The 16,511-nt window shown below is 40.5% G+C and overlaps 3 protein-coding genes across 3 annotated transcripts; 1 reads left to right on the plus strand and 2 right to left on the minus strand.

Moving 5' to 3' along the window:
- Positions 1–1,410: 1,410 nt before the first annotated feature.
- LOC310937820 (dual specificity protein phosphatase 26-like) lies at positions 1,411–2,574 on the minus strand. Its single transcript, XM_083902192.1, has 3 exons — positions 2,272–2,574; positions 1,820–2,031; positions 1,411–1,757 (listed from the first exon to the last, which is right to left on the minus strand). The coding sequence occupies exons 1-3, from the start codon at positions 2,448–2,450 to the stop codon at positions 1,561–1,563; spliced, it is 588 nt and encodes a 195-aa protein (XP_083758318.1). The 5' UTR covers positions 2,451–2,574; the 3' UTR covers positions 1,411–1,560.
- A 1,191-nt stretch (positions 2,575–3,765) lies between these two features.
- Positions 3,766–10,874, minus strand: bag4 (BCL2 associated athanogene 4). Its single transcript, XM_083902798.1, has 5 exons — positions 10,744–10,874; positions 9,325–9,444; positions 7,373–7,600; positions 5,567–5,833; positions 3,766–5,090 (listed from the first exon to the last, which is right to left on the minus strand). Exons 1-5 carry the CDS (start codon positions 10,828–10,830, stop codon positions 4,626–4,628), a joined length of 1,167 nt encoding a protein of 388 aa, XP_083758924.1. The 5' UTR covers positions 10,831–10,874; the 3' UTR covers positions 3,766–4,625.
- A 1,027-nt stretch (positions 10,875–11,901) lies between these two features.
- On the plus strand, positions 11,902–15,941 carry lsm1 (LSM1, U6 small nuclear RNA associated). Its single transcript, XM_083902464.1, has 4 exons — positions 11,902–12,040; positions 12,161–12,229; positions 14,925–15,040; positions 15,553–15,941. The coding sequence occupies exons 1-4, from the start codon at positions 11,995–11,997 to the stop codon at positions 15,721–15,723; spliced, it is 402 nt and encodes a 133-aa protein (XP_083758590.1). The 5' UTR covers positions 11,902–11,994; the 3' UTR covers positions 15,724–15,941.
- Positions 15,942–16,511: the final 570 nt, after the last annotated feature.

Below are 16,511 nucleotides of genomic sequence, written 5' to 3' on the forward strand. Positions count from 1 at the left end.
ATCATGGTGAACTGTAGGAAGAGTTCAAAGGTCAAACTCATATCTTTAAAGGTTATTTAATGTCATAATAAGAGTTAGAAATAAATGTGGTCATTTTAAGGTTGCACATAAATCCAGAGGTGGAAAGTAACGAAATACATTTTCTCAAGTTACTGTATTGAATACTTTTTTTGTGTATTTTGTATTTTTTAAGTACAATTTAAAATCAGGATTTTGTATTTTACTTGAGTATGTATTGACTCAAGTATTGTACTTTGTAGTGTTACTTTATAAATCCTATTCGTTACTGAGTAAAAATAAAAATTACAAAACATTTCAAAATATACAGCAGAACCAGGCGAATGATGATGTGATTAGCACCAGCACTGGCGCGTGAACATAGAGGGCGTTCGCCAAAAGTAAGGTAATATCCTGTGTTGCGCTGGGCGCGTGAGCTCCAAAATAGATTTCTGGCCCCTTGTCATATTTCTACTACCCTCACACCCCACGCAAAGTAACTAAGTAACTTTTACTTAAAGTACATTTCAAATGAACTGCTTTTTACTTCTACTTGAGTACATTTTCAGACGACTACTTTTACTTCTACTTGAGTAATATTTCATCAAAGTATTGGTACTTTTACTTGAGTAAAATATTTTAGTACTTTTCCCACCTCTGCATAAATCAAATACCTTTCTTGATATTACAACAGTGCAGTGGTTTTGCACCTTTAATTTGATGAAGTGATGAATAAATCAAGTTATAATTTACACAATCTAATTTTTATGAACTGTGACAGTGAAATAGTTAAACATGAAATGATACAGAGAAACAATGTATTTCTAAAATGATGGACATCCTCACTCACCATCTCCTGGTGTCCCCGCGTCACTGGGACACATGAAGATGTCCCTCTTTATAAGCAATGACAGCAGCTGTACTTTGGCTTTGTTTATCCTCTATCACAAGCTCATATTTGCTTGCAGTGTATTTGTTCTGTGTAATGATTACTGAAGCAAACTCAGTTTTAAGCTCCCTTCTCTTCTTCTAAATTACACTTTTTAACGCTGCTCCTCACAATTCAACACTCTTAATAATAATTACAGCTCAAAGTTCCTCGTCAGCTTCTTCTGTCTCTGCTTCCTCTCATCGTGTCCTCACTTTTTTAAGGATTCAAAGGCTTTCTTGTAAAAAATACCAATTATTCTCAACACCACTACCTGCTCTCCTGCTAAAAGCGTTACACTAAAGAAGAGAGAAAAGAAAAGCACAATATATAATGCCAACACAGGAAATAGACACTCGGTTTCCACTCAATGTTCTTATTTTTAATTTGGACAGTATAGCTTTGAGGTAAAAAGGCCTTTGGTTTCTATGTTTCTACATGAAGGCTTTTTGTTCTTTCATAAGAAGAAGAAGACTGACTAGGGTTCAAACTTTAATCTACTGAACACATTTAAACTTACAGAATAAATAGTTTGACGTTTAAGTTCATGACAATTACAACTCGATCCAGGAGTAAAAGAAACCATGATTTATGACATTGTCCTCTTGTTGTGGACGTATGAATCTGAACAAGTGTCATTGATGTTTGCCAAACAGCTGGACATGGAGTCTGATCAGCTGTCTGAGGAATCCTCGATTAGGGATCACACCACGGTTTTCTTTCACAGCACAAATGGCCTCCACCAAGTTCAGGTTCTGCTTCAGCATCAAGTAAGCGAGGACCAGCGTGGCTGAGCGGCTCACTCCCATGTGACAGTGCACCAACACACAGCCTGAGGAGCAGAGAAACATTAGTTCCTTCAACAAACACCTCCTCTCACTCATCTTTGTCTACCTCCTCTGCTGAGAGCCCTGTGGATAAACTCTGCTGCTGCCTGGAAGTTGACGCTCATGTCAAAGTTACAGGAGTCCTGGGCCTCGATGCCCATGTACGTAATCATCGTGTCGTCATAGACGTGCGTCTGTCCTCTGCGTTTACTGTGGGCTGCGTTCAGAACGTGTGTGATACGGTGACTGCACAGATCAGCCTTGTTCTCCGCACTTTGCCTGAAAAACAGTAGAATGTACACAGTCATTAAGTTTTACATGCAGAGTATCGGCGATGAGTTGGAATATGTTTGGAATATTGTTTCAGACGCGTCAGCACTTCGACACCAGAGACGTCAGAGGAAACGCAGCTGAAGTTACTAAATCTGATTTATGATCTGTTCCATGTGAGGATTCTGAAGGCACGTTTACATTTGGGTAACAAGTGTGAACTGTCAGAGAAAAGAAAGAGTTACTTACTGGTCGCCAATATAAAGTCGAGGCCACACTTCATCTGCTCGACTGATGATAGCTTTGCCCGTAAACAGGAGCTTTTCCAACTCAACCACTGCCAGACCAGGAGAACTCAGATCAATCTCCACAACTCGAGGAGGAGGCCGATCGTTCCAGGATGCCGGGAGTTTACTGGTGTATGACATTATGGCACGAGTTCTGCTGCAACACAGCAGAAAGTTCTCTTTTACAAACTAAAAGTATATGTAAGAATAATTAAAAGAACTGTGTGACAGCGAGCCGCACGTCTCATCAAAGGCTGCACCAACATCTGAGCCTAGATTAAATGTAGCTGCTGTGCATCAGACCTCCAGGGACCTGTGTTATGCTTTTGCATTAAAATAGAAGTCTATTTAAAGAAATGAATGTTGGCTGGTAGACACAGACAGAGACTGAACCCAGCGACACTGTATATTCTGTGGTATCGTTTTTTCACTTTCATTTGTTTTAGGTTTAGTTATTTATGTCATTTGTTCTGCAGCTGTTGGAGAACAAATTTCCCTTTTTGTTTTGATTTGACATTTTCTTGATCCTCTGGACTGAGTCCACAAAGAACTAAATATATTTATAATTTAAAGGACTCATATTGTACCCTTTTTTCTACAAGTTAACCTAGTTCCCTGGTGTCCTAATGAACATGTCTGTGACATGCTTTGGTCAAAATACCTTAAAGGATGAAGCACCACAGCAGTTCAATCACCCTGCCAAAACAGCCCTGTTCAGAACAGTCGGTTTTGAGCACCTGTCTCTTTAAATGCAAATGAGACACAGGAAACTACGTCACCGTCACTGAGGCTCTGGCAGCTAACAGCAGTTAGCATTTGGAAAAGCGATCATTTGCCGACTCTAGCCGGCACATTGCCGTCACATATAAATTGTAATCAATGAACACGTAAATCTTCTGAGGCTGGAAGCTTGTGTAGAACTCTGTGCTGCACTATCGAGCCAAGAATAGAACACTTTGTGGACTTCGGCTCTTCCGGATACTATTGCCCACACTCTCGTGTTTTTAGGGACAAAGCGGAGCTCCGCGAGACAACAATTGCAGGAATTTATCAGTCTGACGTCAGATACCCTGCGGAAGTCAACATTGTGTGTATTATCTCCTGTGCTTAGACTAAGGAGGACCACAAAAACATGACAGAGTAATGTTTTCTCACCCTTTGCCTAGTATTAAAGTATTAAAATGATTAAAACGTTGATTTTGCATAAAATATCCCCTATAAATAAAACCAATTCCTGACATTTAATTATTTCTGTTCTTTTTTTTCCTAATCTGTGGTGATTTATATTGCCCTCTCGTGTTGGAAACATGCATTACATCTGCACAGAAAATGAACACAGTTGACAGATTTGTTTTCCATGCAAAGCTTGTTTCCTTATTTTATTCTCATGATGATAGAAAACCATCCCCTGAAATATGGCACACACCCCCCCCCCCCCAGGCAAATCAACGTGGACAGAACGACTTAAGAGGGGAAAAAAACAAACACACTCTACAGAAGAAAATGTGGTGAAAAAGATTGAGAAGAACAAGAATATGAGTGATAGACATCAACCAAAACATCTGAGCAACATTTGAAACATTACTGACAGAGACAGCTGTAGATTTACTATTCTAAGAGTTCAGAAAGGGCAAAAGATTCTTAACCATGTCATCGTGTAAAATAGATTATACTTGGGTCTGATTATAGGTCTGTATTTAGGAGACACTTTTAAACAATTAGGGACAGTTTTTCCAAAAATCTGCGCCACTCCAATTACGCTCCAATTACAAACTGTGATGCGTCTCCACTCCAGCTCTGGCTCGTCTGATGTCAGGAGCAAAGTTAAAGGGAAATATTTGATTGAACGTATTCCTGCAGAGACATGGACTCTGTGAGTGGTGAGGAGAACTGTGTGAGGTGCAAATATGAACAGGGACCGGACTAAGATTGCTCCACAATCCTGAGGGACAGCATGACGATCATCTTAATACGTATCACAGGTTAAAGACAATTACCAGTTGCAATGTGGCACTGAATTAATCCACTGTGCAGTGACTCGTCTGCATGATGTTAGGGTTAGGACATAAAAAGAGGAGCAGAGCGAGAGTCAGACAGCACGGCCACTCACAGAGGCTAATAGTCTGAAGATATGTACAATTTATACTCTCATGTCACTCAATCAGCAGAATCAGTTTCATTTAGGCATTTCCTGTCATTGAAGGGGCAAGAAATACCTACAGTTAACATTGCTCTAACCCTCACTGTGTCCATGGAAGATCTGCAAGAAGAAAACGGCAAGACTTAGTGATGCCCAAACCCAAAATATGATCCAGTTCAGAAAGCTTTCTTCTCTAGCTGGTCCAGAATGCCCTGGATCCTCTGTACGGCCTCCTTTCTGGCTTGCCGGACACTCTCCAGTCCCCGAGTCTCCACAGAGTCCAGCTCCAGCAGCTCTTTGGTCAGCAGTTCCTCCAGATACCGGTAACTCTTGTCTGTCTTTCTGCCAACAAACTCATCAACATCTTCCTGAAGCAGCATCATTCGGGCCATGACATGCTGGACCTTAGCGAGGCCAGGGTTATTGCTCAGTGGCTGAGGTCCAGCCTGGCCTGGAGCCACAGCTTGGGCTGGGGTCGAATGTGGGGGGTCACCTTGTGAAGGAGGAGGCTCAACTCTCCCTGTTCTGTTGTACATTTGAGGAGGTGAACTTATTTCAGCTGGCTTTCCATTGGGAGGATTTAGGGATGGAGCCGGCCTCGGTTTAGGTCCCACTTGTGGGGCATGTTGATGCTGTTGGTCCTAAAGTCACACAACCCAGAAGACAAAACATTCTTAATTAACCTGGATAAAGTAAACCAGCAGAACCAGATGTTGTGCACCCATGCCACCATTTCCCAGACATGTCATGTGTCCTCATGTTTGTAGATAAATAACAACTGTGTCAACTATCACACAGGATACTTCGGGGAAATAACTTCCACTGACGACCAAGAATAGAGTTTCTGAAGTCAGAGCAGAGTTGGGATGAGCTTTCACACTGGCCCAAACCACGCAGACTATCCAAGGTAACAAACTCTGGTCTGTTTAAAATGGACTAAATGGCTCTGGTGTGACAGAGCTTTGAAATATGAAAACACCCACTGCTGAAACCCAATTCACACCGGTTTGACTTCAATAGAAACAATTGAGAAGCTAAATCAGACAAATACCTTCAGCGTTTGATTCACTTACATGTGACAAATGACAGCCACAGTAGAAAAGCTGCACACTCTCACCTTGGGTTGATACGGTGGTGGAGCACCAGTCCCGGTCCCCGGCCACGCCGGGGGATGCTGTGGGCGTACGGGATTTCCGTAGTGGTTCTGTGGAGGCTGTTGTCCTGGCTGCCACTGCTGCTGCTGTGAGGGTCCATAAACACCAGAGTGAGCCCACGCTTCAGCCTGAGCACTGGGATGCAGAGACTGGCCAGTGGGGTACGGGGGGTTTGGAGGCATCGCATGACCACCTTCTGCATAGTGAGGGTAAGGTCCTGGAGGATATCCCTGAGCACAAAGGACAGATGTAATGCACTCGTCATCTGCCGTGTCTCACTCACAGTGGGAGTAGAGCGTTGAGAGCAGCGAAAGCCAATGTGTGCTTCTTTTACCGATATCTTATGCATTACTTGTCTAAACAACGAGAGATGTGTGAGTAACACAGACACAGACAGACTTTCCTGGAATTTATAGATAGATTTAGAGAATGTAGACTGGTCTTAAAGTTATACTTACCTTTCTTGCATTTTTACACTTTACTTTTATAATCTCAAATTGCTCCTAATAAGCGTATGGCACTCTAAAACGTAAGAATAGCCCACCAGGTTTTGAAACTCATCATTATTTAATTATCATATTGTTATTAAGTGATGTGAGACAAGCAAGAAAGATAAGTATAGCTTTAAGAAAAGGGCTTTTTATTTAGTTTTGTTATTCCTCAGACTAGTGTAAGAAGTTTTTCATTTTTATTTTATTTATTTATTTAGAATAGAATAGCCTTTTTTTTATAGAATAGAAGAATAGCCTTTTATTGTCATTGTATTTTGTCCAACGAAATTTGAGTGCCACTCCCTTTGGTGCAATTGGCATTCAAATATAAATAACATTAAAAGAAAAAAAAGAAAAAAGAAGACATTTTTGTAAAATTATATACATAAACTATACTATACATAAATTATGTATACACACAATTTGCAGCAAACTTTTGTAAACAAAAAAAGACAATGTAGACTGGTTTTAAGACAAATGTTTATGTTTTTTTATTCCTGGATAGTTAAGAGATTAAAGTGTTTATTTTGGTCTAAAGAGTTTAAATGCTCATGTTCTTGATGTTGCAATGCAACAATTGTTAAACAAAATCCAGACATTTTTTCTGGAAGTTTTCCAAAAGGTTGTGCAGTATGTTTTTAAAAACCAAGGTTTAAACCGTGAGTCGAAAACTAGTTTTTCTAATAATATAAAGGCTCATATCCATACCAATCACAAAACTTAGTTTCGACTTTGTTTGGGCAAACATTACATACAAAATGTAATCAAACTGTAATGTAATCAAAACACATCTCTAATGTATGTACTGTAATGCAATGTATGCCCCATGGAAAGCACATAACAACCGGTCATAAAGCAAAGACATGTCGACGCTGTTTTACATGACTCCGCTTAAAGCATCAGTTTAGAGGAGGAGAACAGTATTAATGCACACACTCTCTATACATCTGCAGCATCAGTCACAATGCTCAACAACAAACAGTGAGCAGCTTAAAATATAATAATCTGCCAAACAGATAATTTGTCATCCCTTAATTCAAATGCACACATTTAATTTGAATATTTACCAATATTTAATTCACACTGAACACAGTCAGAGACGTTGAAATATAACGTTATATTTGGCATCTTATTATTTTAGCTGCATGTGTCTGTCTGCATCACTGGAAAAGTAAAAGACAGATTTTGATGAAAAGAAGACGCTGGTTATGGCTCAAAGAAGAAATTATCAGGTTCTGGTGACCATAGCGACACTGGCACGTGCTTACATGAACTCACCCCTTGACAGTGTGGACCAGGGTAGTGATGATGCTGGTGTTGAGAGTGTGGCTGCACAGACCCACTGCCCTGCTCTGTGGGACAGCCCTGGTTAGGATATAGACCTGGAGCTGGTCTCTGAGGGTCAGCGCAGTAGAAAGGGTTGGACGGGTGGAAACCACTTGTTGAATATTGACTCTGTGCTGGGCTGTAGACACCGGGGCCATTGGGATAACCTCCGGGAATCACCTGCATGAAACGCACAAGGGTGATCGGTGAGGGTGATCAGTGACAGCGACACCTCTAAAAAGGTACAGTAGGCAGGATTTTACTGGTCAATATTTATTTATAACCTTTTAGTATATTGTCATTTAACTGATCCGAGACAAAAAGAGCCTTCAGCACCTCCTCCGGGCTCAGTCAAGAACATCACATGTAACTCTGTGGCTTAAAGGGAGGATTTGCCCAATTATAAAGTGTCAAAGCCTAAATAAGAAATATCTTTTTTTATTCAGAGCTACAAGGAGCCTCTGCAGAGAGGCAAAACAGCCACATGTGGGTGTAGAGCAACAGGATGCAAACCCCTTCACTAACTCTGCATGTGAGTCTTTCTGTTGCTTGACTAAAAACTTCCACTGCAACAAATAAACTTTAAGACTGAAAGCAGAAGTTTTTCAGAGCTGCAGACGTGAACTGCATGTATGTGATTCCCAATAATCCAGAACAGGGCTATTCAACTAAAAGAGGGCCAGCTTTTCGTGAAGGCTGTCCAGCCAGTGGGCCGGTCAACCCCTGTACTACTATTTTGTGTTGCATGTACAGTAAACTGATACAAAATGTTTTCAATTATTTAGCATTTCTTTATTGAAATAGCTGCTAGTTTTGTGCAAAAAAGGTAAGCCACCAACATTCAGGGACAATACAATTTGCATATAGTGCAAAAAGGTTACAGTTAGAGTATCACCAACATTTGGGTACAACAGTCACATTTGGCTCTTACAAAATTAGAGGTAACAATATAAACAACATTAAGGTGCAATGGCCACAAAAGGTTATTGAAAGGGAAAAACATTATTCGACCTTCTCTAAAGTTATCAGCTCCCATTCCTAAGCACAAGCCTAAACAATTCAGGACGGCGCCTGCCGCAACTGTTGTTATCACAGCGACCTCGGTATAGCACTGGCTCCAGTCTGTTGTCTACAGAATTCGTCTCTTCATATTTTCGCTGAGCCTGACCGGAATGGGGCAGACGACTGATGACGTTACTGCGCAGTCCTCCCCAAGGTCAGCTCCATGTATCAGCAGAGAAAGCACCTTTAAGTATCCTAACTCTGGGACTCACAGGCAGACTGACAGAGGAAGCCTAACTGTTAACATACTTGTTTATGTTCGGCATTGTCTCAGTTCTCCTCAGATCTGAGCTGCTTCCAATAAAGCCTTGTTCAACTTAACTCATCTCTGACTCCAGAAAACTCCATCCTTGGTCGGCTCACCAAATAATCAAATCTCTGCAACAGCTATTATAGCAGAAATATAAGTAACAGTACCAATAATATTCAGGTACAACTGCTACAGTTGGCTCATAGTGCAAAATATTCTGGTTCATACATTACAGCTGTACTGGTATTTGCCAAAAAGGGACACAAAGTATAACAAAGAAGTGTTGCAAAGTGCTAGAAATAGGCAAAGCTTTTGGTTTTATTGTCTTTTTAATAATACATTCATTATCTATGGGTTAATGGGCCGTGGGCCGGTCCAAATTGCTTGATCTAGAACTTTACCAGCCTGTGGGTTAAAGGAGTCATCATCTATATTTCCAGGGAAACTAAAAAACTGCACTATAAGAAAAAGATCTACATCAAGATGACATAACACAGAAGCTGAGTGTTAGAACATGTAAGGGAAAGGTGAACGTCCTTTAAAAGGCTTAGATTTAGAGACTTAGCGTTAGGTGCAGTTGCATCATACAAACCTGTGGACTGTATTGAGGCTGCATGTCTGATCCTGATGGGTAGGTGTTAGCATAATGTCCTGTGGAGTGAGGCTGAGGATACCAGTAATGTGACGGGTAACCTGTGTACTGAGGAGTGTCCTGTGAACACACAACACCACAAACGGCTTATTTAAAGGACAACACACAATAACTGTCACATGACTAAAGACCAGTGGTTTTTATGGACAGAAAACATTTTTGGTAAAAGCAGAAACATTTCTCATCATCGAGGCTAAAATATTCAAAGTGATAATCTAATACTATCACACACAAAAAATGACCATTCCCTCTGATATAATGAATCATTTCGCCATTCCTGTCAAAATAATCGCAATTAGATTGGTTTTAGCGATTGTGGGCTGTTTCTTTATTTTTCATGGGAGAAGAATATTTGTTAATCAGTCGGAGAATGAGGTCTTTGAAATGTGTTGTTAACAGCTCCATGAGGTGTGAAGTGACACCCGAGTGTGTGATCCCCTCTGTATATATACAGTATGTGGGGGACAGTGGGGCATCCATCGCTCCTCTTCTGATGGTGCAAAACACTGCAGCGCGTCTTCTAACTCGTAAATATAAAATTATTTTATTGCTTAGTTTGTTTTTTAATTCCTTAATGGCCTTTCCCCCTCTCTGCTACACCCTCATACACCCATTCACCTGCTCCTTACTGTACCAAAGACTAAACACAGGCTCAGAGGAGACCATGCCTTTGCTGCCTACATCACATCAGACCTCTTCTCTGTCTGTTTTTAAATCTCTTCTTAAAACTCTTTTCATTGACCTTTGACACGGTTAAAGTTGTCAATGTCACATTTAATTTTATTTGATCTGCGTTTGTTGTTGTTGATATCCACATTTTTATCCATGCATGTATGATGACTTTTAATTTATTTGAATTATTTTAGATGTCATCAGATCTCAGCCAGGTTTGGTTCAGTGTACTGGACCACGTGCTTTCAACAAACAACCACACAAAACAATAAGAGTAAACAGTGGTCAACAGTAGTAAACTGTGCCACTGGCTCATTCATTACATGAACAATAATAGTCTGCTACAGAAAAAGCCACGTGTTGTCAAATAATGATGATAGTTGTCAAACCATTAGCGATGTTTGTGTCAAGATAAACGTGACAAACACCCGCATCAGGGTTAAACCAGGATTAAACTAGGGTTAAATCGGGGATAGACCAGTGATAAATAAGGGGTTAAACCAGGGTCAAAGGCACAGATTATTACATAATACCAGCCAAGCTCCATTAGCCGTCCGGCTAACACGGACAGGTTTCTACGTCAGCTAGCTTGGTCATATTAATGTTTATGTCGTTAAAAACATTAAACCCACTGAAAGAGCGCGGCCAAAGTCCACGGCAGTGTCCACACAGTGTCCCCGCACTCACCATGGTGTTATTCCGGTCAGTGTGTGTGGAGTTACAGGTCGAGGGCCACACAGACTTCAGATCCTCAGACTGCTGACGATGATGCATCAGTTCCTCCGGGCGGTCCTCTCCTCTGCCATCGCTGTAAAACAAACCGGACACACGTCCACAAGAAGCAGCGTCTCCTCTGGGAGACTTCACTCGACCCGAGTCACTAACTACAGTCGTGTTGTTTAGAAACTACAGTACGGCACGGCACGGCTCGACTCGATTCAGGAAATGAGAGACACTGAGCACGAGCATAGATGCGCCTGTTACTTTAAGGAGAAGCACAAGTAAACGACAGAAATGACTGTTCGGAGTGAGGGGCGGGGAGGTGAGGAGATGGGAGGGACGGGGAGGGGAGAGGCGAGGGGAGGGCGCTGTGACGAATATCCCCTGACCAAAAAGACGCTTCACGGTATGGTTACGTATGGATATGGAAGCCCATTTCCGCCAGTGTAAAAAAAAAGAAGATCCCACTATATACTAAGTCAATATATTGAGATACTTAGTCAATATATTGAGATAGTATCTCATTATTTTGAGATAGTATCTCATTATTTTTAAATATATATTTGATTGTGGTGTAACTTAAATGGGCAAATACACTGATTTAGGAGGACCCACAACATTGATATTATTGATGAATAAGATCTTCATATACTTAGTATAATAACTTGTGATAGGCTATATGACCTGCGTATTATGTTTTGTTTTGAAAGGGAGGCGGAAGTGTTTTACATTGTTTCTGTGTCGGACTTGCTGTCTGTTGCGATTTGCAGGCAGATCTGTAGGCACTGAGCTGCCTTGGTGAAGGTCTGCGCTCTCCCAGTGCTTTTCTAGGTATTGTAACAAATGTTCTTCGCAGAGTGAAGCTCCTGTTCATTCAGGATCTCTGGCGCCGGATGTGCGTCATCGACGCTATAGCCAATCATAAACCGGCATGGATATACTGTACTGATTTAACATTTAGAAAATTATCAAACTCAATTTATATCGATGTAAAAATTAATTTCAATTTCTTTTTCTCAAAGAGCGAGTTTTTAAAAACGAGTTCCAAACAGAAATGTTCAAAATGCAGTCCAGCACGCGTACGGTTAAAGGCAGACAGGAAGTGTCTTCACACACTTCCTGTCTGCCTTTTCTTCAAAGAAACATGTTTTGAAACATTGATGCTTTAACGACGTTTATTTGACAGAAAAACACGACGTAAACAAACAGCAGCGCAACATGAATTACGTTCCGGGGACCGCGAGTCTAATCGACGACATCGACAGTAAGAAACCGTGAAACTGAGCTTTATTATCATCGTTTTGTACCAATCTAAAGTGTCACCGTGTGACACACGAGCTGCCTCTGTATTTACACGTTTGTTTATGTATGCGTTTGTGTGCAGAGAAACACCTGGTGCTGCTCAGAGACGGCAGAACTCTGATCGGGTTCCTCAGAAGCATCGATCAGTTTGGTACAAACCTTTCACTTATTCACAACACTTCTATCACCTGGGGCCCGTTTCAGAAAGCGGGTTTAGTGAAAACCCCGAGTTGGTTAACCCTGAGATAAGGCAAACTCGAAGCCAGTTCAGCTGAACTCTGAGTCAAGTATGAGGCAGTATACTTGATGTTTACTTTTTGTATATTATCTTTTATATACTTAAGAATAGTATACTTGGCTTATACTGGAAATGATAAACAAAAGTTTAAGACTAAGTACATTAATACTAAGACAGACTTTAATACTGAAGCTTATACTTTTACTTTAGTATACTTTTTTACTTCTTTCTGCCACAAAGTACTAATACAGGTATATAGTCAGGTTCATTCAGGTTCAACTATGGGGACATTGACACAATTCTCTTCTTTTTGGCTCTACACACCACTACAATGGATTTGAAATGAAACAAACAAGATGTCCTTTAACTGCACACTTTCAGCTTTAATTTAAGGATGTTTACATCCAAATCAAGTGAACGGTGTAGGAATTACAACACTTTCTATATGTGCCTCCCACTTTTTAGGGGACCAAAAATAATGGGACAAACTAAACAATCATAAATCAAATATTTCATTGTTTAATACTTGGTTGCAAATCCTTTGCAGTCACATACAGCCTGAAGTCTGGAAGGCATAGACATCACCAGACGCTGGGTTTCATCCCTGGTGATGCTCTGTGAGGCCTCTACTGCAAAAGTCTTCAGTTCCTGCTTGTTCTTGGGGCGTTTCCCTTCAGTTTTGTCTCCAGCAAGTGAAATGCATGCTCAATCAGATTCAGGTCAGGTGATTGACTTGGCCATTGCATAACATTCCACTTATTTGCGTTAAAAAACTCTTTGGTTGCTTTTGCAGGATGCTTTGGGTCATTGTCCATCTGCACTGTGAAGCGCCGTCCAATGAGTTCTGAAGCATTTGGCTGAATATGAGCAGATAATATTGCTGGAAACACTTCAGAATTCATCCTGCTGCTTTTGTCAGCAGTTACATCATCAATAAATACAAGGGAACCAGTTCCATTTGCAACCATACATGTCCACACCATGACACTAGCACCACCATGTTTCACTGATGAGGTGGTATGTTGTTGATCATGAGCAGTTCCTTTCCTTCTCCTCACTCTTCTCTTCCCATCACTGTGGTACAAGTTGATCTTGGTCTCATCTGTCCTGAGGATGTTCTTCCAGAATTGTAACAGCTTTTTTAGGTGTTTAGGCAAATTCTAATCTTGTCTTCCTGTTTTTGAGGCTCACCAATGGTTTACGTCTTGTGGTGAACTCTCTGTATTCACTCTTGTGAAGTCTTCTTTTGATTGTTGACTTTGAAACACATACACCTACCTCCTGGAGAGTGTTTTTGATCTGGCCAACTGTTGTGAAGAGTATAGCAGGAAGACACTATTTGTTGCCCTGTTCCACCATGATGTCATGTCGGTCCCTCTGCTTTAGCTGCTTTATTACCACAGTCCACAAGGTTTTTCTTTTTTATTATCTTTATCAATAATTATCTGGACGCTGCTAACAACCGCTAACAAGCTCAGAGCAAACATCTGTGACATACAGCTTTTCATCTGGCAACACTGGACTATTCTTTCAGCTTCTGTGGGGGTCTGGGGTCACATGTTGAACCACTTAGTGTTTTGGTGTTGCTGAGCTCACCGGTGCATTCTTTCTTTTTAAGAATGTTCCAAACAGTTGATTTGGCCAGACCCAATGTTTTTGCTATTTCTCTGATGGGTTTGTTTTGATTTTTCAGCCTAATGATGGCTTGCTTCACTGACAGTGACGGCTCCTTGGATCTCATATTGAGAGTTAACAGCAACATATTCCAAATGCAAATGTCACTCCTGGAATCAACTCCAGAACTTTTACCTGCTTAACTGAAGATGACATAATGAAGGAATAGCCCACTCCTGTCCATGAAATAGCTTTTCAGTCAATTTTCCCATTACTTTTGGTCCTCTAAAAAGTGGGAGGCACATATAGAAAGTGTGGTAATTCCTACATCGTTCACCTGATTTGGATGTAAATAGCCTCAAATTAAAGCTGAAAGTGGGCAGTTAAAGCACATCTTGTTTGTTTCATTTCAAATTTCATTGCAGTGGTGTATAGAGCCAAAAAGAAGAGAATTGTGTTGATGTCCCAATATTTATGGATCTGGCTGCATCTCGATCCAAGTGCAGAATAAGGTCATTATAAGACACTGACTTGTGCTTACATTTAATTTAGCAGAATAAAAATGTTTTTCCACTACTCGCATTTGCTTTGAGGTATTACCCCTGTTTTAGACATGCATGGTCAAGATCAAATAGTGCTGGAGTTTAGCAAGTAACTGAAAAGAAGTCATAAAAGTAGCATTTTTGTCATTTTTACTATCGAGTTATTTATTTTTGGTTCCAAAAATGTTTTTTCACACTTTAGTTCTTAAGTTGGAGATGCTATTTTGTTTACATTTTTACAAGCAAATGCACACTTTCTACCCTTTACCCTGATAGATAGATAGATAGATAGATAGATAGATAGATAGATAGATAGATAGATAGATAGATAGATAGATAGATAGATAGATAGATAGATAGATAGATAGATAGATTTTTTGTTGAACCTGCTTTCTGAAACAGGCCCCTGAAGTCTTTGTTTCTGTCTGTTTGTGTGTCTGTCCACGTCACAGCCAACTTAGTTTTCCACCAGACCGTGGAGCGGATCCACGTGGGGAAGAAGTTTGGTGACATTCCCAGAGGAATATTCATCGTGAGAGGAGAGAACGTGGTCCTGCTGGGAGAGATCGTGAGTGGGAAAATCAATCACTTTCTATTATGTTCTACAAGATAAACCACAGCTACATGGTAAACGGTTAAATACTTATTATACGATATAAACCACAGTTACATAGTAAACAGCTAAATACTTACTTACTTAAAGAGACGTTCAGACACATCGGTTAACTTTTTTGTGGTTATCTGTTTTCAGTCTCGAGGTCTAGACTGAGCACAGTTGGTGCAGGAAAAAAAAAAGAAGAATCATTTGATTTAATATGTATTTATTCAGGCGGTCTAACTGAGATAAAGCTGTTTTTCAAAAGCTAAAAAACACAATTATACAAAAACACGGTGAAGAAAAATACTTCCCCGGAATTCTTAAAACACAGCGTGCATTTGTGTTTTCCGTTGTAGTGTCATAAACAGCTGATCAACTGTTCATGTTCACCGCTGCTTTCTGACCGTGTCGCACACCTATGATTCTGTCATGGACGAATAGGATATTTTGTGAATTTGTCCTTCTGGTCTTTGTCTCTGAAGGACATGGACAAACCGTGCGACACCGTCCTGCAGCAAGTGTCCATTGAAGAGATTCTGGAGGAGCAGAGGTTACAGCAACAAGCCAAACAGGAGACGGAGAAAGTCAAAATGCAGGTCCTGAAGGACAGAGGCCTTTCCATCCCCAAAGCGGATAATCTGGATGAATACTGACACTGTCACGCTTGTTTTTCCTCACATTGTTTGGGACTCCTTTTTATTTGATGTTTTATGTTCACGGTTGCATCATGTCCAGCCTTTTTATTTTAACTATTTCATTTGAAGCGATCTCAGTTTTGCAGCAAAACAAGGAAATCGTGTGATCATTATTAACTTCAGCAATTATTTCACAGCAGCACTTTGTACTCATGATGTGGATGGTTTTTTTTATTTGTAGATGAGCTTTTGACAGAGTCACATACTGTGTTCATTAAAGCACTTACTTTTTCTTTATGAATGAGCTGCTTGGAAATATGGTGTCCTCACATTATTTACTGATATGTGTCCATGTGTGTGTCCGTGTCTGTAGCAGCTCAGCACTACAGCTTTAACTTCTTTCCACCTGAAAAGGAGATTATTTGTTTGGGATTATTCAGTAAAGACATGAAGTGACTCCATGTTCAACTTAAAGATTGAGAGGTGAGAAAGGCTTGGTTCTGCTGTGTAGTTTAACCACAGGTGAGAAGAGAAAACGAGCAACAATACTTAAAATCAAAGCTGCATCTGTTCATATTTTCTCTGCAGTCGCTTTTCTGATGTAATAATGTAGACTAATGAGTGAGTTTGACCTCTGCATCTCACACACACACACACAGACACAGGAGCATTAACAACTCGATTTGCCATATGTTCATCGTGTAGACGTTGGACCACCAGAGGGCGACTGGACCCCACTCCTCATCTGTGCAGTGTATGTTTTTGAAAACGAGGATTTAAAAAAAAAATAATATATATATTATCAG

Source organism: Microchirus variegatus (assembly GCF_963457635.1).
Source record: "Microchirus variegatus genome assembly, chromosome: 16".
Taxonomy (NCBI): Eukaryota; Metazoa; Chordata; class Actinopteri; order Pleuronectiformes; family Soleidae; genus Microchirus; species Microchirus variegatus.

What these genes read in the sequence shown, in the direction of transcription:
- LOC310937820 (XM_083902192.1), bottom strand. Translation starts at nt 2,450, where the DNA reads ATGTCATACACCAGTAAACTCCCGGCATCCTGGAACGATCGGCCTCCT. An exon ending in CGACTTTATATTGGCGACCA is followed by an intron (nt 2,032 to 2,271) that starts GTAAGTAACTCT and finishes ACTGTTTTTCAG; the next exon opens with GCAAAGTGCGGAGAACAAGG. An exon ending in CAGGGCTCTCAGCAGAGGAG is followed by an intron (nt 1,758 to 1,819) that starts GTAGACAAAGAT and finishes TCTGCTCCTCAG; the next exon opens with GCTGTGTGTTGGTGCACTGT.
- bag4 (XM_083902798.1), bottom strand. Translation starts at nt 10,830, where the DNA reads ATGCATCATCGTCAGCAGTCTGAGGATCTGAAGTCTGTGTGGCCCTCG. An exon ending in AGCCTCAATACAGTCCACAG is followed by an intron (nt 7,601 to 9,324) that starts GTTTGTATGATG and finishes CGTTTCATGCAG; the next exon opens with GTGATTCCCGGAGGTTATCC. An exon ending in CTGGTCCACACTGTCAAGGG is followed by an intron (nt 5,834 to 7,372) that starts GTGAGTTCATGT and finishes CTTTGTGCTCAG; the next exon opens with GGATATCCTCCAGGACCTTA.
- lsm1 (XM_083902464.1), top strand. Translation starts at nt 11,995, where the DNA reads ATGAATTACGTTCCGGGGACCGCGAGTCTAATCGACGACATCGACA. An exon ending in TCTAATCGACGACATCGACA is followed by an intron (nt 12,041 to 12,160) that starts GTAAGAAACCGT and finishes GTTTGTGTGCAG; the next exon opens with AGAAACACCTGGTGCTGCTC. An exon ending in CAGAAGCATCGATCAGTTTG is followed by an intron (nt 12,230 to 14,924) that starts GTACAAACCTTT and finishes TCCACGTCACAG; the next exon opens with CCAACTTAGTTTTCCACCAG.